The sequence below is a fragment of the Ptychodera flava genome (assembly GCF_041260155.1).
Source record: "Ptychodera flava strain L36383 chromosome 3 unlocalized genomic scaffold, AS_Pfla_20210202 Scaffold_27__1_contigs__length_13241970_pilon, whole genome shotgun sequence".
Taxonomy (NCBI): Eukaryota; Metazoa; Hemichordata; class Enteropneusta; family Ptychoderidae; genus Ptychodera; species Ptychodera flava.
Window position 1 is genome coordinate 6,852,289 of NW_027248281.1, and position 19,445 is coordinate 6,871,733.

Below are 19,445 nucleotides of genomic sequence, written 5' to 3' on the forward strand. Positions count from 1 at the left end.
CAATATATAGTTTCAGTATGTTGCATACAGGTTGGTCAAGTTTTCCTTTAGATATAGTCTAAAACGTTAAGAAATGGGCGAAAAAATACAAGACAGAATTCAATTTTGTATTGATTCCTTTGGGTTTTTCCATCTGAAAAGTGATTTACCAAATATGTTTATTCAAGATTTTCCTAACCATTGCAACTGCTTTAAAGGAATACTTCTACCTTCTAGCAGGCATAGCTGTTTATGCTTTAACACTTAAAGTACTTGTACTGCCCTGGTGATATATCATCGAAATATGCCACTGAGGAGGCATCTTCAAAACTCATAATTTGTTAAATTGACTGCAACATCACGTAATATCCAAACGACCAAAAACAGCTTCAAAGGGCTTTACAATACGTCGATTGCAACGTTTTCCTTATTATAACACCCGGATACTGTCATGTCGTCGCTCTAGCATGTAGACTGGTGCCTCAATATATAAGCACGAGTATACAAATGTTTGTTCATATTAAATATACATTACTTACGGAGGTTTGGCCGTGTGTGTTTTATGTGGAGGATGAAATCCTTTCCCTTGAATTCAGAGAGTTTTCTGTCGTGCTTGATTGGCTTTGTGATACTCCCAGGAACTTGCACTCATTCATAGACAGCGACGTCCCTTTGGACATGAAAGTCCTTGAGGCCCTCTGTCTTTTCATTTCGAATTTGTTGGATGAGTGAACTAATATTAGCTTCTTTCTTGCACTCAATTTTAACAGGGGGTCCACTACCGATTTGACCTACATATACAGGAAAAGTATTTTCTGCAAAAGGTCAGAGAGGACATCATAACATTAGGATAAGGAACCAGTAACATTTCAATGAACCTTTCTCTTAAAATATTAGAACAATCCACGTTGTATTGAAATCCCTGTGAAGCTCTACAGTATTCATCTTACAATGAATTGCCAACTCATGGCAAATGCTGTTATTGCATTGAATTGGTATTTAAGGTTCCATGACAAATATTTGGCGTTTCTTTAAAATGGATTCTCTGTAGAAAAACCTGTCTGCTCCATCAAAGTATAGTGTATTAAATGAAAGCGTATACATCGATTAAAGCTTGATTTGTATTTCATAAATGTCATTAAAAATCGTTTTTAACCTTCAGCTGTACAACTGCTGCTGAAAAAAAAAACTTTCAAAGGCGGAAGCTCCTTGTCATATGCTGTGTCTTCATTTCTTATCTGAGGCTCTAGATCATTTACAATGACACGACACATTTTTGGTCAATGATTCATCTCTGAGGGGTACCTAAGAAATTGTAACTCTGACATTTAAACTGTAGCCGTGCCTCCGAACACGGTAGTTTATCGTTGTTATCTGGATGTGCGGACTCCGGAAAAGTCGTACAGTCCCAAAGACCATGTAGTGCTGACTCCAAAAAGATAGTTCAGAACTGTTGGTGGCGCACACAACATGGCGGACAACACTCGGGAGAACGGCGACAGTAAGTATTTTACTCTGCTTTCGTAATTCTCGATAAATGTTTGGCACCGTTATGTAATGCATTCAGTGAGGTTGACGCTGAAGTTTATTTCTCTGAAGTTTCATGGTACAATGTGTGAAAATTACCAAGAAATTCGCGTTCCCATTTTCAATTGAGCTCATGCATGCGGCTGTTGGGCGTTAAAGTAAGATTTCATTTCGGAAATCTGTGAAAACAACTTGTAGCTAAGCTTATAGGAAAGTAATCATATTTGGAAAATGAGTTTTGGAAATTAGTTTATGCAGTGCGATGTGCCACCTGTCAGCAACTATTATCACCCCTTCTGCCTGCAGATTCCCCTTGCTCTGCTCTCAAATTTGGTGATTATTATTCCCTACAATTTCCATTAAAAACTTATGTTCAAATGTAATTATTGTAACCAGTAACGAGTCCATTTCTTAATGTGTGGACATAACACTATGTACATGTGCAGGTCATAATATTAATGGAATAGTACAATCATACTTGCACAACAGTACTGAGGGCTATCATTGGAACTCACTAGTGAGTAGTGTGTCGAAAATCTGAGAAAGCACATCTTACCAAATGCCTTTAATATGAAAAAGTCATGGTATTCCTTAAGTGTTTCTATATGATAATTTTTTCCATAGCAATGCAACTGCTGCATGGTATTGAAGCTGTACCTGTCACTAACTTGTGTCCAGAAACAGTTGTTTGCTGTTACATCAAATGAGGCAGCTGTTGGATATGGTACAGATGTAGATGGTATGGTTGGTGGAGATAGAGCCAGCATATCAAGCGATGATTCCGAAGAAGTGTTTGAAAATTAAGCCAGAATGTGTCAAGAAAGTGAGAGAGTACAAATGTGATGTATGCGATAAGGTCTATAAACCAAAATGTGGATATAGAAAACACAGCAGAAAACACACATAGCAGTATCCTTTCAACTGCCCGTGTGGTGCAGGGTTTTCTGAAAAAACTGAAACTCAAACTGCATGCTTGCATACACACCAAACGAGGCCTGATGTTTACACACGTAACGAATGTTCCAAACTTGAACTTCATGTCCCTCAAGCAACATAAAGAAGGGTGTCATTAATCAAACTGTACTTGTTCTTGTTGGAAATTCTTTGGGTTGAAATCAAGGCACATTACACCCATTTGAAATGCAATCTTGGAGAGAGAATTCATGTGTCAATCAGTAGTTATGAAAATTGTGGAAAAGCAGACGTGAAGAAACACGGCATGTACAAACACAGTAAGGAGACCCTTTTCATTTGTACCCTTTGTGGCCAAGGTTTTAAAATATAAACTCAAAAAACATAAGTCTTGCAATTTCCCTGCAATGATGCACAGGAATTACTCTTGTAGGAGGACATTAAATTAGGAAATATTAGGGGCTTTCATTAGACCAAATTGACTGATATATTTGTAGTTCTTAAAAAGTCATAAAGAGTTTAAAACAAGTTTCTTCAGTATTGTGGAATGGCATAATATGCATGTGAAGTGAATATTAAAGGGCCATTATTTGTAACTTTTGACCATTTTCCCCTCGGAAAATTCCATGTTGGAGGCTCATATTTGTTGCAAGATGTTGTTTTATGAAGAAACAAACGTGATTAGTGATGTCATAGCCACATAAAACTGCTAATTTTTGTTCAAATGTGTTGCCCTTCCGAGCTCGTTTGTTGACGTCTGGCATGCTCAGCGGAACGCAGGTATGGTGACGCCGCGATCACGCGACATGTACAAGTTCACGTTTATTGCGGGATCAAAACAACATTGCGTCGTGGATTGCCAGACATCTGGCTAGGCAACGTGCTCGGACAATAGCATAAGTAATGAATATTTATTTTGAAATTGCTGTAAATGGCTCGCGCAGGTGCAGAAGAATGCCTACGTTGCAATCCGCGTGTCAACAGAGTTTGTATTTCTGTCCGGACAAAAATTGAAATTTTCGTTGTAAAATCACATGTTATTTAGTTGTAGGGCACGTAATGTTTCCGAATAATATGCGATTCGCTGTTATTTGACAGGCTATTCAACATGAGCCAGTGATCATTTCAATCAAAACTAACGGAAAAATCGCCAAAAGATACAGCTAATGGAACTTTAAGATATGATATTAAGGTGGTTGGAAAGGCTAGAGCGTCAGTTATAAACTTCAATAAAACTATTAAATATAAAAGTAGTCAACATTCTCTGTGGGATAAAAAAAACTAGACATTTGGGCACAAAGGCATTGCAGAGTTATAGCCTGTTGAAACTTCTGAAAAACTGACCAAATAAGGAGCAGTTGGGGAGTCCTTAGTGTATTAACTATGGTAGAGGTCCCCTAGCTTTCAATAAAATGTTTGAAAAGGGAAAGTCATTAGTTGCTGTTTTTCAGGAAAGTTTGACAAGGTGGTGCTGGCATCCAGAGTGAGTAGCTGCTATTGTAAATGCATTTTTAGATTCTTTGAGTGTCAAAGAGGTGTCAAAAGTGAGATTAACCAAAAATACTGCTCTTTGACTTCAAAAGAGGGGTGCAAATATGGCTTGTTTTCAACATTTTTGACAGAATAACAGTTTTCCTACATAATTTTATACCAATTTAATCCAACCTTTGAAATGAGATATGGACATGGAATTTTTACAGCCTATTAACAAGGTTACAGATAAGATTTGTACGGCACAATTTTCCTGTATTTGAAGTACTTTTTGAAAAATCACATTTTGAAATTTGAAAGAATTTTTAATAATTTTTTGATATGTAAACCCATGTAAAATCATAAACATAGGGCCAAAGTCCCTGAAGCTACTATAGACATGGATACAAAATTAAGTATTTCCTGACTGTATGAAATTATCTCACTAAGGTCATCCTAGGGACATGTAAACCAAATATTAAAGCTGTCTGACCAGCGGTTTTGAAAAAACAAGCGACTCAACAGTTGACAGAGCTCTGCTGTGTTATGCAGAGAATAACCTTTTGTGACACATGTATTGATGAAGATGGTGGATATCTTTGATAGCTCATTTCGGGATGGCCTGACCAAAAATGGAAAAAAATTCCGTAAAAATACAGATTTGCATATTTCATCAGACTATATTAGTCTATAATAGCAAATAAACAAGAGTTAATTACATTATAATTAAAGTAAACAAGACTTGCTTAAATCAAGATTTACGTCATAAAAAACAGCATATCTGTCAGGTTCTAAAGAATCTTGAGCTGGTTATCTTTTAATATCAGTATTTTCTTCCTATTAACCAAGCACATTTTAACTTTCAAATTAACATTGTAAGTAAGTTCTGTTGAATAAATTGAGACTGTACGTACTCAGAGAAAGCACACTGAAGAGACAAATGTTTGAAACTTAAGAAGTTCAAGGTCATCAAAAGCATTATAAGGAATCATGTTACACTTTCATTGCACTGTTTACACAGATTGCATAATTGCTATAAATAGCACATGAGGAATCTTACAGCCCAGCTTTACCATAAAAACCCTATCACTTTGACCACTCTTTTAATTGACCACTCTATTTTTTCCTCAAAAAGTAATCTTATTTTATCCTTACCAAGTCAACCATAAATGGAAATTAGAACTTTCTCTATCTCTATTTATTTGACCACCCTATCATGACAAACTATTATGAGCAATTTCTTTTAGGTAACATAAATGGTGGTTCAGAATATGTCAAAGTTGGGATTCAGGAAAGTTGCCTTTACATGTTTTAATCCTCAATTCACTATGAACTGTCAAAAAAAGTTGAACTTTCTGATAATTCCACACTAAAATTATTTTGGCTTTGATGATTTCCTAATTAAATCAATTATTTAAAATCATATTAATTATTTTTTTCTGGGTGAACTGATAGGGTTTATACAGTACAAGAATTACATACAATGTAAGTCAAACTTTGACCAAAAATGACAAAAAAATTCCTTAAAAATACACATTTGCATATTTCATCACAATTTGAACAAATCTAAGTTGGGTTATCCCTAGGGACCTGTATACCAAATAACAAAGCTGTCTGACAAGCGGTTATGAAGAAGAAGATTTTTTACCAAAAACACCTTTTTTGGCATTAATTTGCCTATTTTCAACAATATCAAAAAATTAAAAAAAAGTTTCTCAAAATCATATTTTTCATCTACACAACAAATATCAAATCAGTAAGTACTGCGGTTCTCAAGATATTTGAGTGGACGGACGCCTCACAAACGGACATACATACATACATACATACATACATACATACATACACACACACACACACACACACACACACACACACACACACAGACATACATACATACATACATACATACATACATACATACAGACTGACGACGGACGCCGGACGGATACCCATCCCAATAGCTTCTATAGACTATAGTCTATAGTAGCTAAAAACAAATTTTATTTACAAATCCTGCCGTACAAATCTTACAATAAATAGTGTCAACATATTTATAACTAATTTGGTAATATTAATACTATCCAATTATTATTAAATTCAAATATGTAAAAAAAATATGAAAAATTAAATTTTAATATTTACTGGTGTCATATTTCAAAATCATGGCTGCAAATATACAATTTTTATATTCTTTGGAGAAAATATTAACTAAGGGAGTTATCCTGAAAATTTGAACTAAATATCTTGATTCTAACACTTGAAACTTGACATTAACTCTGAGAAAAGAATTGGTGCAAAAATAGCCTTTCCAACCACCTTAACAGAGTTCTGAGAAAAATAAGTTTTGAGGAATTAATAGGTAGATGTTCTTGCAGTTTTTTAATGTGTTTATTCTCTATAGTTCTAGATTCTTTAATAGTCACTATTTTGTACTTCAAAATGGAAAGAAATTGGAAACAAGCACTCCACTACCTCATACATGCGAAGTCAAACTTGTAAAGAGAGAGTTCATCAGAGAAGAGACTCTCCTTTAAAGCAATACTTGTGTTCTAAAATGTTCTGTTTTTTTCCATGTAACAATCGAAATACATTCATGGAGTATTATTACATTATCTGATTTTAATTACGTTATTCGTCTCAGTCTCTCCATTCAGTGATGCAACATGAAACTCCTAGCTCTGTTAGTGACTGAACACAAATTACAGGGGGGGGTGGGTCGGTGTTTTTGGCGGTGGGTCACCATTTTTCGCGCACGCATTTTTGAAGGGTCATAAAATTTTGTGTATGCCTATGGGGAGGGTCACCTTTTTTATGCATCAAAGCTGGAATTGCATGTGCACGTATTGAAGAATATGGAATACTGAAAAAAGAAAAAATACCTCCTGGCACTTTAATTTTGTGCCATTTCCATTTTCGGCGCGCCCTTCGGGCGCACGTTTAAGGGTATAATTTACAATGTATTTATGATCCAAACAGCCACATTGATTTAAGTTGTCATGATTTCTACTTATCCAACTCCTCTATGTGCGTAACTGTCCCCTATTATGCCTCTTTCAATAACAATGTGATATCATCTCTCCCATTGGCAATACATTGGGTATAGGTCGGTGTCAAATGTTCATGTCGCTGTATGTACATTTTTTATTTTTTGAGGACATTGACAGAATACAAACTATTCAGAATAGTGCAAAATGTCATCAATAACAACTGGAAGCTTCAGGTCGAACAAATTATGAATAACAATTTAGGATCAGATAACCTATGAGTTATTTGTAGTTTCCTCATAGCGTAGCCTAAAATGTATAGTGAATCAACATTTCGATGAAATTCCAAAATAAAATTTCTTGCACATCCATGGACTTGAAATCACTCAAATCTAATCATTAACATTAATACTAATAATTAAGTATACATAAATTCACAGATTTACTTAGTTTTGTACTGGAAAAAAAATATTCATAGTTTCATCATAGACTGCTATGCATATTGAATCGACATTTCAGTGAAATTCCAAAATCAAATTTCTTGCACAACCATAGACTTGAAACTACTCTCGTCTAATCATTGACATTAATACTAATATTATATAGGGCTCAGCCCTTGGTGTCGCGCCAGGGGTTAAGATTGGCAATGTTATTTGTATTGATTCATGATAAACTGTAATTGTTACTTCATAAACGTTTATATGCCAACTATGCCCAGTTTCCCTCTGATGAAAGACAGTTCACGTACACACGACGTCAAACCCTGCACAGGCTGCAGCAGGGCAGGTATAGATTTTCTGTAGCGTGTAAAAATTTTGGACAAAAATTGGCAATTTTTACAATGATAACAGCCTATTGCGATAAACAAGGACGTATTATGCAATCATTATCATTGCAATGGTAACCGCACTGCCCACCTTCCACTTGCAAGCTGAAAACTATAGCGTTCCGTCTAAAAACTTGCAATTTTTGAATCTAATTATTGACACAGGGGGCGCTCTTCTATAATTCAATCCCAGCATTCTTTGCGTATGCCCCCGTTCATGTGCACGACAGTTTTCTCCGTTTATCTATATCAACGATACTTTGTATCAGCGACAAGGTGTATAATAACATTTACTGGCTAATAAAAGAGGTATATTTTATAAAAGGCATGTTATATCATAGTAATTTGTTTCGTATTTGTTTATTTACGAGTACTCAAAAAAAAACATGGCGGCGCCCAACTGAGAAACAAGGGTACACTTCCGGTTACTCGCATAGTATATTATGAATAAGCGCATGCGTAGTCAGTAAGCCGCTGGCGCGACTAATAATTAAGTGTACATAAATGCACAGATTTACTTAGTTTTGTATTGGAAAAAAAAATATTCATAGTTTCATCATAGACTGATATGCATAGTGAATACGCTATGAATAGTGAATCGACATTCCAGTGAAATTCCAAATCAAATTTATTGCACAATCATGGACTTGAAACCACTTTGGTCTAATCATGAACATTAATGCTAATAATTAGGTGTACATCAATGCATTGATTCACTTAGTTTTGTATTGGAAAAAAATATTCATAGTTTTGTCATAGACTGCTATGCATAGTGAATCGACATTTCAGTGAAATTCCAAAATCAAATTTCTTGCACAACCATGGACTTGAAACCACTCTCATCTAATCATGAACATTAATACCAATAATTAGGTGTACAAAAATGCACAGATTTACTTAGTTTTGCATTGGAAAAAAAATATTCATAGTTTTGTCATAGACTGCTATGCATAGTGAGTCGACATGTCAGTGAAATTCCAAATCAAATTTCTTGCACAACCATGGACTTGAAACCACTTTGGTCTAATCATGAACATTAATACTTATAATTAGGTGTACATAAATGCACAGATTTACTTAGTTTTGTATTGGAAAAAAAATTAATAGTTTTGTCATAAACTGCCATGTATAGTGAATCAACATTTCGATGAAATTCCAAAATCAAATTTCTTGCACAACCATAGACTTGAAACCACTGTAATCTAATCGTTAACATTAATACTAATAATTAAGTGTACATAAATGCACAGAATTACTTAGTTTTGTATTGGAAAAAAAAATATTCATAGATTCATCATAGACTGCTATGCATAGTGAATACGCTATGAATAGTGAATCGACATTCCAGTGAAATTCCAAAATCAAATTTATTGCACAATCATGGACTTGAAACCATTTTGGTCTAATCATGAACATTTATACTATTAATTAGGTGTACAAAAATGCACAGATTTCCTTATTTTTGTATTGGAAAAAATATTCATAGTTTTGTCATACACTGCCATGCATAGTGAATCGACATTTCAGTGAAATTCAAAAATCAAATTTCTTGCACAACCATGGACTTGAAACCACTTTGGTTTAATCATGAACATTAAGGATGATAAATACCTTTTAGACACTTTCAGATTTTATTTTTTTCTCAATTGAACATGTCCCAAACTCCAATAAAGTATACATTTTCTGAAAGCCCTGATATAGAGCTATCCGACAAAGCACAGTGCACGGTCATTATTTGCATCAGAATCACGTGACAAGCGTTTTGCTGAATCTTCCAAAAACCGGTTTTCCCGGCCTTATGCGAACACGCTGCAAGATTTCCGGTTGGAATTTCTTCATTGACAAGCCTTGACAATATCCTTTAAAACCGTGTCTGCGATTTTTCTCGGAGGCTCCATTCAAATTATATGACGTGATAATTAAAATTCCTTGAAAGCACCTTCGTCCAACACCTTTAAGAGCGCATTAAAAATAACAAAGGAATATAAAGGAAATCCCAGACACGGATTTTGAGTTCATTATGTTTCCAATGGACGGTGTGAATTTCAAGCAGCTAGTGTTTGTGAGCGCGAATTGACAAGGTGCCAAAGAAGGGTACTTCATTCACACATCGAATTCGAGAAAAATGCAAAAAACTGTTTCGATACTTCTACGCTATGGCATTTGATAATTAGACGTGCACGAGCCTCAACACGGGCATACTTTGTTACCAAGTGATGATGTCGGCCGGGAATGACAGTTGTTCAGAGAAAAAGTCCCAGGAAAATAAAATAAATCGCGGAAAACTACCAATTTTCGGAGCCTTGCGTGTCGACACATCGCCACAGCGAATGGCTTCAGTGGAAAAACAATGACGTCAGCAGTCATAACTGATAGCGGGCGTGTCCTGAATTCATATGCAGATAAGCTTGTTTGCGTTCCCCAGATCACACTCCCCTCACAAGCTATATAGACATTGCAGAACCGTAGACTTGATAGCGTACTATCGCACTAATTGCAAAGTTAATTCTAGGACGCGCCATTGCGCAATAAAATCTCGAATGGCCCTCATTTCTACGTTTGACGCGCCACTAAGGGCGCAACATTATATGAATGGGTCGATCACGCAGAGTTCACGTAGTTCATACATTCGCGTAGCTCCCCCGAAGGTCATTAACTCAGTCATAGTGTGACATGTAAAACGATTCAGTTACCTATCAACCTTTGCAATTAAATACCCACTACAGCATATATGGTGGTACATAGGAAGCTGGGTAGAAAGGACTGATGTAGGGGCAACGGTGTTTTGGAGCCGTACGCATGTGGCATGGCCGATGAATATAAAACAACGGCACTGGCCGCTGCGTAAAGGTGGAAAGCTAGTCGACACTCGGATTTTTAACGCCGGTATAGTTGATGAACCCAGGATGATCGGGCAGTCCCTTAAATTGAAGCGTTTGCAACGTCTACCGTCCATACAAACGAAACATTGAACACTGCAAGGAAAACATCCATGATCGTTTTGAAGAGCAACACATTTTAGGTCGGACACATCTCGTTTTCCAGAGTAGCCAGGTCTTTGCATAGAACAACACCGCTGTGTAAAACCCTTTGGCCAGAACCAATGATCGTAAATTTGCTAATACATACGAGTTATGTTTAAAAGTTGATGTATCGATCACTTTATTTAGGTCGTACGGGTTACAGTGTCGTGCTATATCAGTTAGCCTATATTCTATAACGTACGCTTGCCTCCGTACCTCCGACCCCGGAGGTACGGAGGCAAGCGTACGTAGGCTATATATCAGTGTATGAGTAGCCTAATTGTCGATGCGTGCAAATCGAGGGCCACTCTCGGAGAAATCCTACCGGTGCGCTAAGCTTTGATCATGATCGTTTCCACAGTCAAAATCACAGTCCTTAGCAATTTGTACAGTTGTTCAAGTCCGACATATCAATAATTCATCACATAAGTTACGTAAACAATTGAATCAAACCAAACGGTTTGCTGTTGCCATTATTGGCCTGTTGCGTACGTACAAGGGACAACTTTGCAGTAGGCTTGGTTAGTTACGGGGCGCCCGATCTCCAGTATTCTCCTTTTCTTGACTTGATAGACTACAGTGTTTTCTGCAGAAAATTCAAGTTTTTTAAATGTGTGATGATGATGGCCCCCGATTTTCTAAAATGGCCCCCTTGGGACAGGAGTTGGGGCCAACAGTGCCCATTGTTTTTAAATCCTAGAATGAACACTGTGTAATTGTTTATCTAACATTGCGAAAAAGACGTCAACCACCGTAAAGCGGTGTGTGCAGGCTCCGACCAACCCTAAGCAAAGAGTGATAAAACGTCGCACTGCTGAGAAATCGTCGTTGACACGATGTCTTGACCACACTAGGAAAAATGACTTGCTCTCTGGTGTAGACTATGTCTGGAACTGTACGAATACTTGTTTATTGGACTAGGCTTCGACAAACATTTAATTACGGTTTATTGTTTACAGACGAAAGTAATCCTGGTGTTTGGAGAAGTCACAGCACGTCATTATGTAAATTAGCTAGTGCAACGCAACGTTGTGTCACTCAAGATGGATTATGGAAATAGCAATGCAAATGTGTCCACAATGTTTACAAAAGCTCCCCGATTTAACCGGGATAGCCACGTGTATTTGTTTTGATTTTTAAAAATCGTGAATTACACGGAACCATTGCTTATCTTGAACTGGCGACACATCTCAATGCTGGGTCTTACTTCAAGGCGTATTCTCAGTGAATTTTGAAAATTTGACAGAAAAATGAACGATTTGGTATTTATCATCCTTAATACTAATAATTAGGTGTACATAAATGCACAGATTTACTTAGTTTTGTATTGGAAAAAAAATGTTCAAAGTTTTGTCATAGACTGCTATGCATAGTGAATCGACATTTCAGTGAAATTCCAAAATCAAATTTCTTGCACAACCATGGACGTGAAACCACCCTCGTCTAATCATTAAGACTAATACTAATAATTAGGTGTACATAAATGCACAAATTTACCTAGTTTTGGATTGGAAAAAAATATCCATAGTGTCATCATAGACTGCTATGAAATCACTCTAGTCTAATCATGAACATTTACTAATCATGAACAATAACGGGTGTACATAAATAGACAGATTTGCCAAGTTTTGTATTTAAAACAATTATTCTTAGTTTTGTCATAGACTACAATGTAAAATGGATGAATTTTTTATGCGAAATTCCAAAAACAAAGTTCTTGTACACAGATGCAGGTGTTACCACCCTCTTCTAATCAAGTACAATTATGTCAATTATTCAGGGTCCATATATGCACAAAAAGTGCATATTATTTTTACAGTTTTGTCATAGACTCCCATGTATAATGGATCAACATTTTGAGTGAAATTCCAAAATCAAATATCTTGTTCACATGTGCACTTGTAAACAATCCATGCTAATCAAGTATATTTATATCTGTTATTAATCATCTATAGATGAACAGATATTGCTAGTTTTATATTGGAAAATGATATTCATAGTTTTCTTATAGTCAACTACCATGTATAGTGAATCAACATTTTCGATGAAATCTAAAAATTACATTGTTTGTACACGCATACACTTTTTACCTGTCACTTCAAGCAAAGTACATTTACATGAATTATCACACACATATGATTTGAAATTTTTGGACAAAGCGTTATATCAGCCACATTTTGCCTTCCTTTCGGGAGGGGATTTCAAAAGTATAGCAAGTCAGAAGGGGTGTCTTGAACACATTGCGGGTTTGTTGGGGGGTATTGAGTAACAGGGGAGGGTCATTTATTTTCATGCACGGATAAGGGGGAGGGTCACTAATTTTTGTTCATGAACTTTTGAAGGGTCACTATTTTTGATGCAGCGGTGATTCAAAAAACACCGCCCCCCTGTTATTTGTGTCCAGTCCCTTAAGTGTTCCATAGGTATATACAAAGAACTATACACTTCCGCAAAGAAACTATCACAACACAGTTAATGTGCAGTATCTCTTCATTCACTTTTTTTGTTCAAGTTGAATACAGAAAAATCTTCGACAAAAGGTGCTTTTCAGTGGTTTGATTTTACAAATAAATTGCTAAAAGATCACTCATAAAAACACATAGAAAACCTCTCAAAGATATGCACAGTTTTCTCAACTAAATAGACTACTGCAGTTTTTCTACTAAAACTTTACCTTTAAGGAGATTTGAGTTTACACAGTGACCTCTATAAAGCACAATTGGGGACATTGAAATCAATGAAAATGGCAAGATCATATATTCAGTCAGTGATAATATTGGCCAATAAATATCAAAAACAGCTTTTATTCCTTTGGTTAATGGCATCCCATCTACCGGTATGTAAATGTGTCTGAAATATCTTAATACCATTTGTGATCAAGAATTCCTGAAAATTCAGAAAACATGACATGTTTGCACCAAGGCCTCTGTACATGAATATTCCGATCATAAAAGTGAAGAAGACAACAGTTATGGTGAACTCTGTGCATAACGACCACAGAGAAAGCCTGATAACAAATTATAAAGCCATCTACTTCATGAGAATACATAGTTTATTGTTGACTATCAGTACTGGTACACTGACATTTCAGTATGCTGTGAAACTAAGTGTACAGCCAAACTAAGGGACTGGTCAGTTTCTTCGGCCTGGGGGGGGGCCGGTGGATTATTTTTTGCCGACGTCAAAAAGTGGCTGACCCCCCCTTTTCCAAATTTCGAAAACAGGGTGACCCCCCCTATTCCAAATTTCGAAAACAGGGTGACCCCCCCCCCCCCGGCGCGCGACATAGGTAAAACAAAAGTGGACATAACTTATATATATATATATATATATATATATATATATATATATATATATATATATATATATATAATATTTTTTACATTTTACATATATTTATACTTTAAATAGTCATTCTATGTTTTAATGAAATTGTTGACATGTCAGTTGTAAGATAGGAATTTCAAAGTGTCAATCTTAAAGTTTGAATACAGTACATTTTGAATGAGCTGTATTTTGAATGAGCTGTGAATGTATTTCACACTTTCTATGCTTAACCAGATGTCCTGAACTGTTGTACAGAAATGGATGTCAATTATTAATATCAAAGAGGAAAAAGCAGTGAATCAAAAACTTTGATGGGTGTTGAGACTTGCCAACCATCCAATTAAATCTCCTGAGAAGCCATAGAGAGCTTTTTTAGCCAAATCTGATGTGTACAGTGTCTGAGAGGACCTTTTCTTGTAACATTGAAACCATAAAAGCACAGCTAATAATGACAAAAACTGCCTTTTTTAACTGTTATTTTGTTCATAAAAAAGCATCTTTCTACAGAAAACCTGTGACACAAAGGAAAATAATTGCATCAATGAGAAGGAAAGATATCTTGTCATTTTCCTATCTCTAAAATAAGTCACTGTATCAAATATATATTGTGAAATATTTGTGCATGTTGCTTTATCATACTGAATTCTCATAGAGAGAACAGAAAAGTATCAGGAATTTGTCATCCTTTTCATATGAAATGCAGATTTCATAATGGTACACTTTCACTTAGCAAACATCAAGATATCTCTGATTTATTAAAGTATGGCGCCCGAAGGGCGCGCCGAAAAATATGAAACACCCTGATATCTCTGATATATATGCCTTGTATATGAAAGTCATGCACTGTCTGATATATTAAAGTAATGAGCTTGAAGAGCACGCTGAAAAATATTGAACATACAGATATCTCTGATGTATGTATGCTTGATATGTTAAAGTTGGGCGTGCTGAAAAATATGACTGATTATAAAAGTTATGCGCCCGAAGGGCGCGCCAAAAAATACAACTGAATGATGAAATTTGTGGCTGACACTAGCATTTTAGGCAATGATGAGCCTGTGTCAAAATTCAAAAACACACTGACCCCCCTATTGGGCATTTCAAAAACATGGTGACCCCCCCCTATCACCAAAGTCAAAAACAGGGTGACCTCCCCCCCCCATGAATCCACCGGCCCCCCCCCCCCCCAGGCCGAAGAAACTGACCAGTCCCTAAACAGCATTACAGTATGCTCTGGAGAGATGAACAATGTAACATGTATTACAAATATAATTTTGTACTTTTCCATAATCTAGTCAAGCCATGACGTCTCCCCTCATATCTTGTGATAATTGTTCTGACTCCTGTCACTCCTTTTGCTGGCTCATGGAGATTGGTAATGCCTTTAAACTTCCACCTGCCGGGACGTCTAGCTGTTTGTGTTATCAAATGGGTGGTCCTATACCTTGTACATAGATTAGAAAGCAAGGAAGGGATGAAATTTAATGAATGACCATGCTGTTTTTGTAATTCACAAACATATAAAACTTCCGATGCTCACTTCAATTTTAAAAATCAGTGCTACTATGTAAAATCTTTCAATTATTCACTGCTATTTTCTGTCAAGGGGCTTTGAAAACCGACTCAGGCAGAAATAGGTTTGGCTGAGCCTGAAGTAAACATCATATCTTATATTCAGCTATTCTAATATTTTTTACAACATAGCACTCCATATGAGTCACTCAAAGAACTTACCGTGAACTTTTCATACAACTGATATCATTGGTTCAAGTAATAAACAATAAATATAGTTACATTTAGCGGTATGATGAGTGTCGAAAGAAGCAAAAGGTGATAGGTTTTCATACTTGGCCGTTTAACGTTTCTGTGCGCCATGTTATGGGTCTTTCTTTGCTGATATGTCGATTGAAAAACGGGAACACGAATTTCATGGCAAGTATGTCAAGTTGAACTCTGAAACTTCACAGGCCAAATCATCAATCTCGACCTCACTGAATGATGTATAATATTTGACCAAAATTTCCGATATACATGTTAAAAATGAATAAAATACGTACCGTCGCCGTTCTCCTGGGTTTGTCCGCCATGTTGTGTGCGCCACCAACAGTTCTGAACGAGCTTTATGGAGTCAGCACAACATGGATTTTGGGACTGTACGACTTTTCCGGAATCCGCACATCCAGATAACAGCGATAAACTACAGTGTTAGGTGTCACGGCTACAGTTTAAATGTCAGAATTACAATTTCTTAGTACCCCTGTCTCTGGTCTCTCCCCTTGAAGGGTGTATACAATACTATGACAGAGGCAAGAAACCCAATGCACACTAGTCGGTGTCATTATGTTCTTTATAATTTGTGAAAATATCGACATGAAACACTTTAGCTTAGAACAGGATAATATACAACATATTAAAGCTTACTCAAATAAATTTATACCATTTTGTTGGCTTTACGAAAACGGGGCATTTGTAAATGTTGAGACGACCTAACAGAGAATACGACATCTTTGACATCAGTCTAAACAATGCAGAGTTCAAAAGGCAAAATCAAACATGAAGTTTTGATGTGAGATCCCTAGGTCTGGAGAAAATATGTACTATCCTCCGTATTTACACTAAAGAAACTACCCAGAGAATGCTGGAAAATATCGGACTTTCAATTGATATACTCGTTACAGTTCTAAAATATCTTCACTGGTAGTAAACATGGCATTTACAGGCGTTCTATACTGGACTAATGAAGCTCCGGTCAACATGTAATATTGAAGGTGTGAAAAATGATTAACTCTCAATACGACAGACACAGTCTGCAATCAAAATGTCTCCTTCTTTGCTATGTTTGATGTCAAGGTTAACTCCTGTAACATTAAACTCCATCTTAATAATCTCTAGCTTGTGTGTTTAAATGTCTGCAGAAAAACAAGATGGTTATGATCAATAGAAAACAATATTGGTTTATTTGAGGAAGATATATAAACTTCAAAATGCTGCAAAGCTAATATCAAATATGAATACTCTGTTTCAACTTAAGATTATTTGGGGGAATTTGTTAAATATGCATGTGGAAAGAAACGGACTCATGTCAATAGAACAATAGAACAGCACTTGAACAACAGAACAGCTTTACTAATTCAATAACACTCTCACAAACAACCATCATGAAATTCAAAACATCAAAAATTACGACATGTAAGTATTTGAGCTTTACAATTTACATGTGTCCTAATTGATAAACGGAAAGTTTGCGGTACTTCTCTTTCGAAAGGTGATGGCTCTGGGAAGGACCGTTTATGCTTTGGCTTGATTTAGGCCTACTCTATCAGTTCTTCATCATCTACGTCAATGCCTGGCACAGTCTTTGTGCCATTGTCATTCTCTGTTTGTAGAAAGTTCAGCATTATTTTGTTGTACCTTGGCCCTGAACGAGTTGTGTTTCTCTATTGTTCTCTTTCAGTGGACGATTCCTGTTTCGCGTATCCTGTTCGCGTATCCTGATAAACTTCACTTTAGACACACATGGCTGAAGATGTCTGTAAGTGCAGTCGCACATACACTCGACACTTCCTGTCTGCGTCACTTCAGGCTGACCATAACAGAAAGTTCGCCCTCTTTCCAAGCACATACTCCTGACAGTAGCTTATCACAATAATTTAAGAAAAATAGTACTTATTCGAAACCAAACAGCTGTATGTTAGCTCAGCAAAGCATACTCAAACTCAAAGATGTGCCAATAAGAATCACTAAATTGCGAAAAATAGAACCTGCTGAACGAGTTCATGCTAAAATGTCAAAGGACAGTTGGGTCTTTGATCTTAGGATATTTCTCAGCAGTGTGGGCCATGTACACAAGGGGGGAAACGTTTAACAACGAATCAAGGCTTGTCTTGTTGTCATTCTAAAGTCATCCTGGGAGTCGCCCCTCCTCTTGTGTTCAATTAGTCCTGTTTCATAATTCAGGTCCACGACATATGTAACAACATCAGTGATTGGTTCATCTGGTAATTTAAGGTTCATTTGCGTTACTCTGATTTGCGTTACCATGTATTATTCAATGTACAGCTCTCTGATTGGTTAATGTGTAGGTCCGGTCCTCTAGTGTTCACTGCCTCATTACGCAATGTCCCACATTCTTCCTGGCTACCGCTGAAGTAATACGTTATTCGTGATGTTCACGGATCGGCCGAAAGTTACAACGAAAAATGCCCGACTACCTTCATGCGTTAAATTTTCATGATTTTACTTATCCCTGTCCTATATGCATTACAGGCATGTTGGCTCGTTGTTTTCGAATTGTTGGTTACGTACAAAGTTTACGTTTTTCATTTTCATTTATATTTGACGGGTGCATTGGCCGCATCGACAACAATAAGGCCTGTGAATGACAAGAGGAAACGATAGAGCTTCAAGGGAAAGACATGGGGTTCATTATATAATTCAGTGAGCCGTTTACCATGGTTCCAAGATCGAAATTGTGATCGTGTGAGAACAGTAGTTCCCAGTCAACTGACTGCAGCTGGTGCCAGCCGTCATAGATTCTTGTGGGTCAGTCGTACCGGTGGTAACCTACATATACCGATCTTTGGACAGACATGTATGAATATCTTTCTCGCAAACTCTTGGAGAAATGCAAAATTGACTTTATCAAGAAATTTATCAGAGCCATTTAGCTAACCTGCAAGAATCCACAAACACTCTCTACAGATTATTCAACCTGGTATAAGATTATGTCCGTTTATACTGTAGTGTATTCACTGATTTGCATGGTCCTAAATTACTCATTTCAAGACCTGAGTGCCGACGCCGATTTCATTCAAATTACTATATATATATATATATATATATATATATATATATATATATATATATATATATATATATATATATATTACAGAATGATTTTAGTATGTAAAGTTACACAGAAATAAGGATTAAACGTGGAAATGTACTATACTGAAAAATTATTGACTATTGAAATAAAACACTGACATATGCAATTGAAGAGAACACAAAGCTGCAGAGGGTATTTGATCCATTCAATCATTGCAAATAATATTGGACTCTTTTGTTGGACAGAATGTACAACTTGGAGCACTATTGGAAATGAAAAATGCAGCTGCTTTCAGCTAGATATCAAGTATGACACACATTGAAATTATAGAAATATGAAATTACTACTCCAAGAGGATTTTGTACATTTCGATGACATGGCCGTAACAATTATTGTGCCGTTTCCTTAAGGTCTCTCGCGCATGCATCTACCGACTCCCAAAAGTTGAGAACACCGTTGTCCCCCAAATCACACATAGATAAGCATCTGGAAATATTGTACGAGATCGAGTTTAGAATCAAAGTGGTGATGGCAAGAAATTAACGTCTATTTTGCAACCAAGGATA

At 36.4% G+C, this 19,445-nt stretch overlaps 1 protein-coding gene across 1 annotated transcript in view; it reads right to left on the reverse strand.

Annotated features, from left to right (window-relative positions):
• LOC139126465 (uncharacterized) overlaps positions 1-19,445 on the reverse strand; it is a 230,477-nt gene that overhangs the window by 125,949 nt on the left and 85,083 nt on the right. The window contains exon 3 of the mRNA XM_070692524.1: positions 519-794. Coding sequence (XP_070548625.1) covers positions 628-794 — 167 coding nt within the window. The 3' untranslated portion in view covers positions 519-627. The remainder of the gene's footprint in view (positions 1-518; positions 795-19,445) is intronic.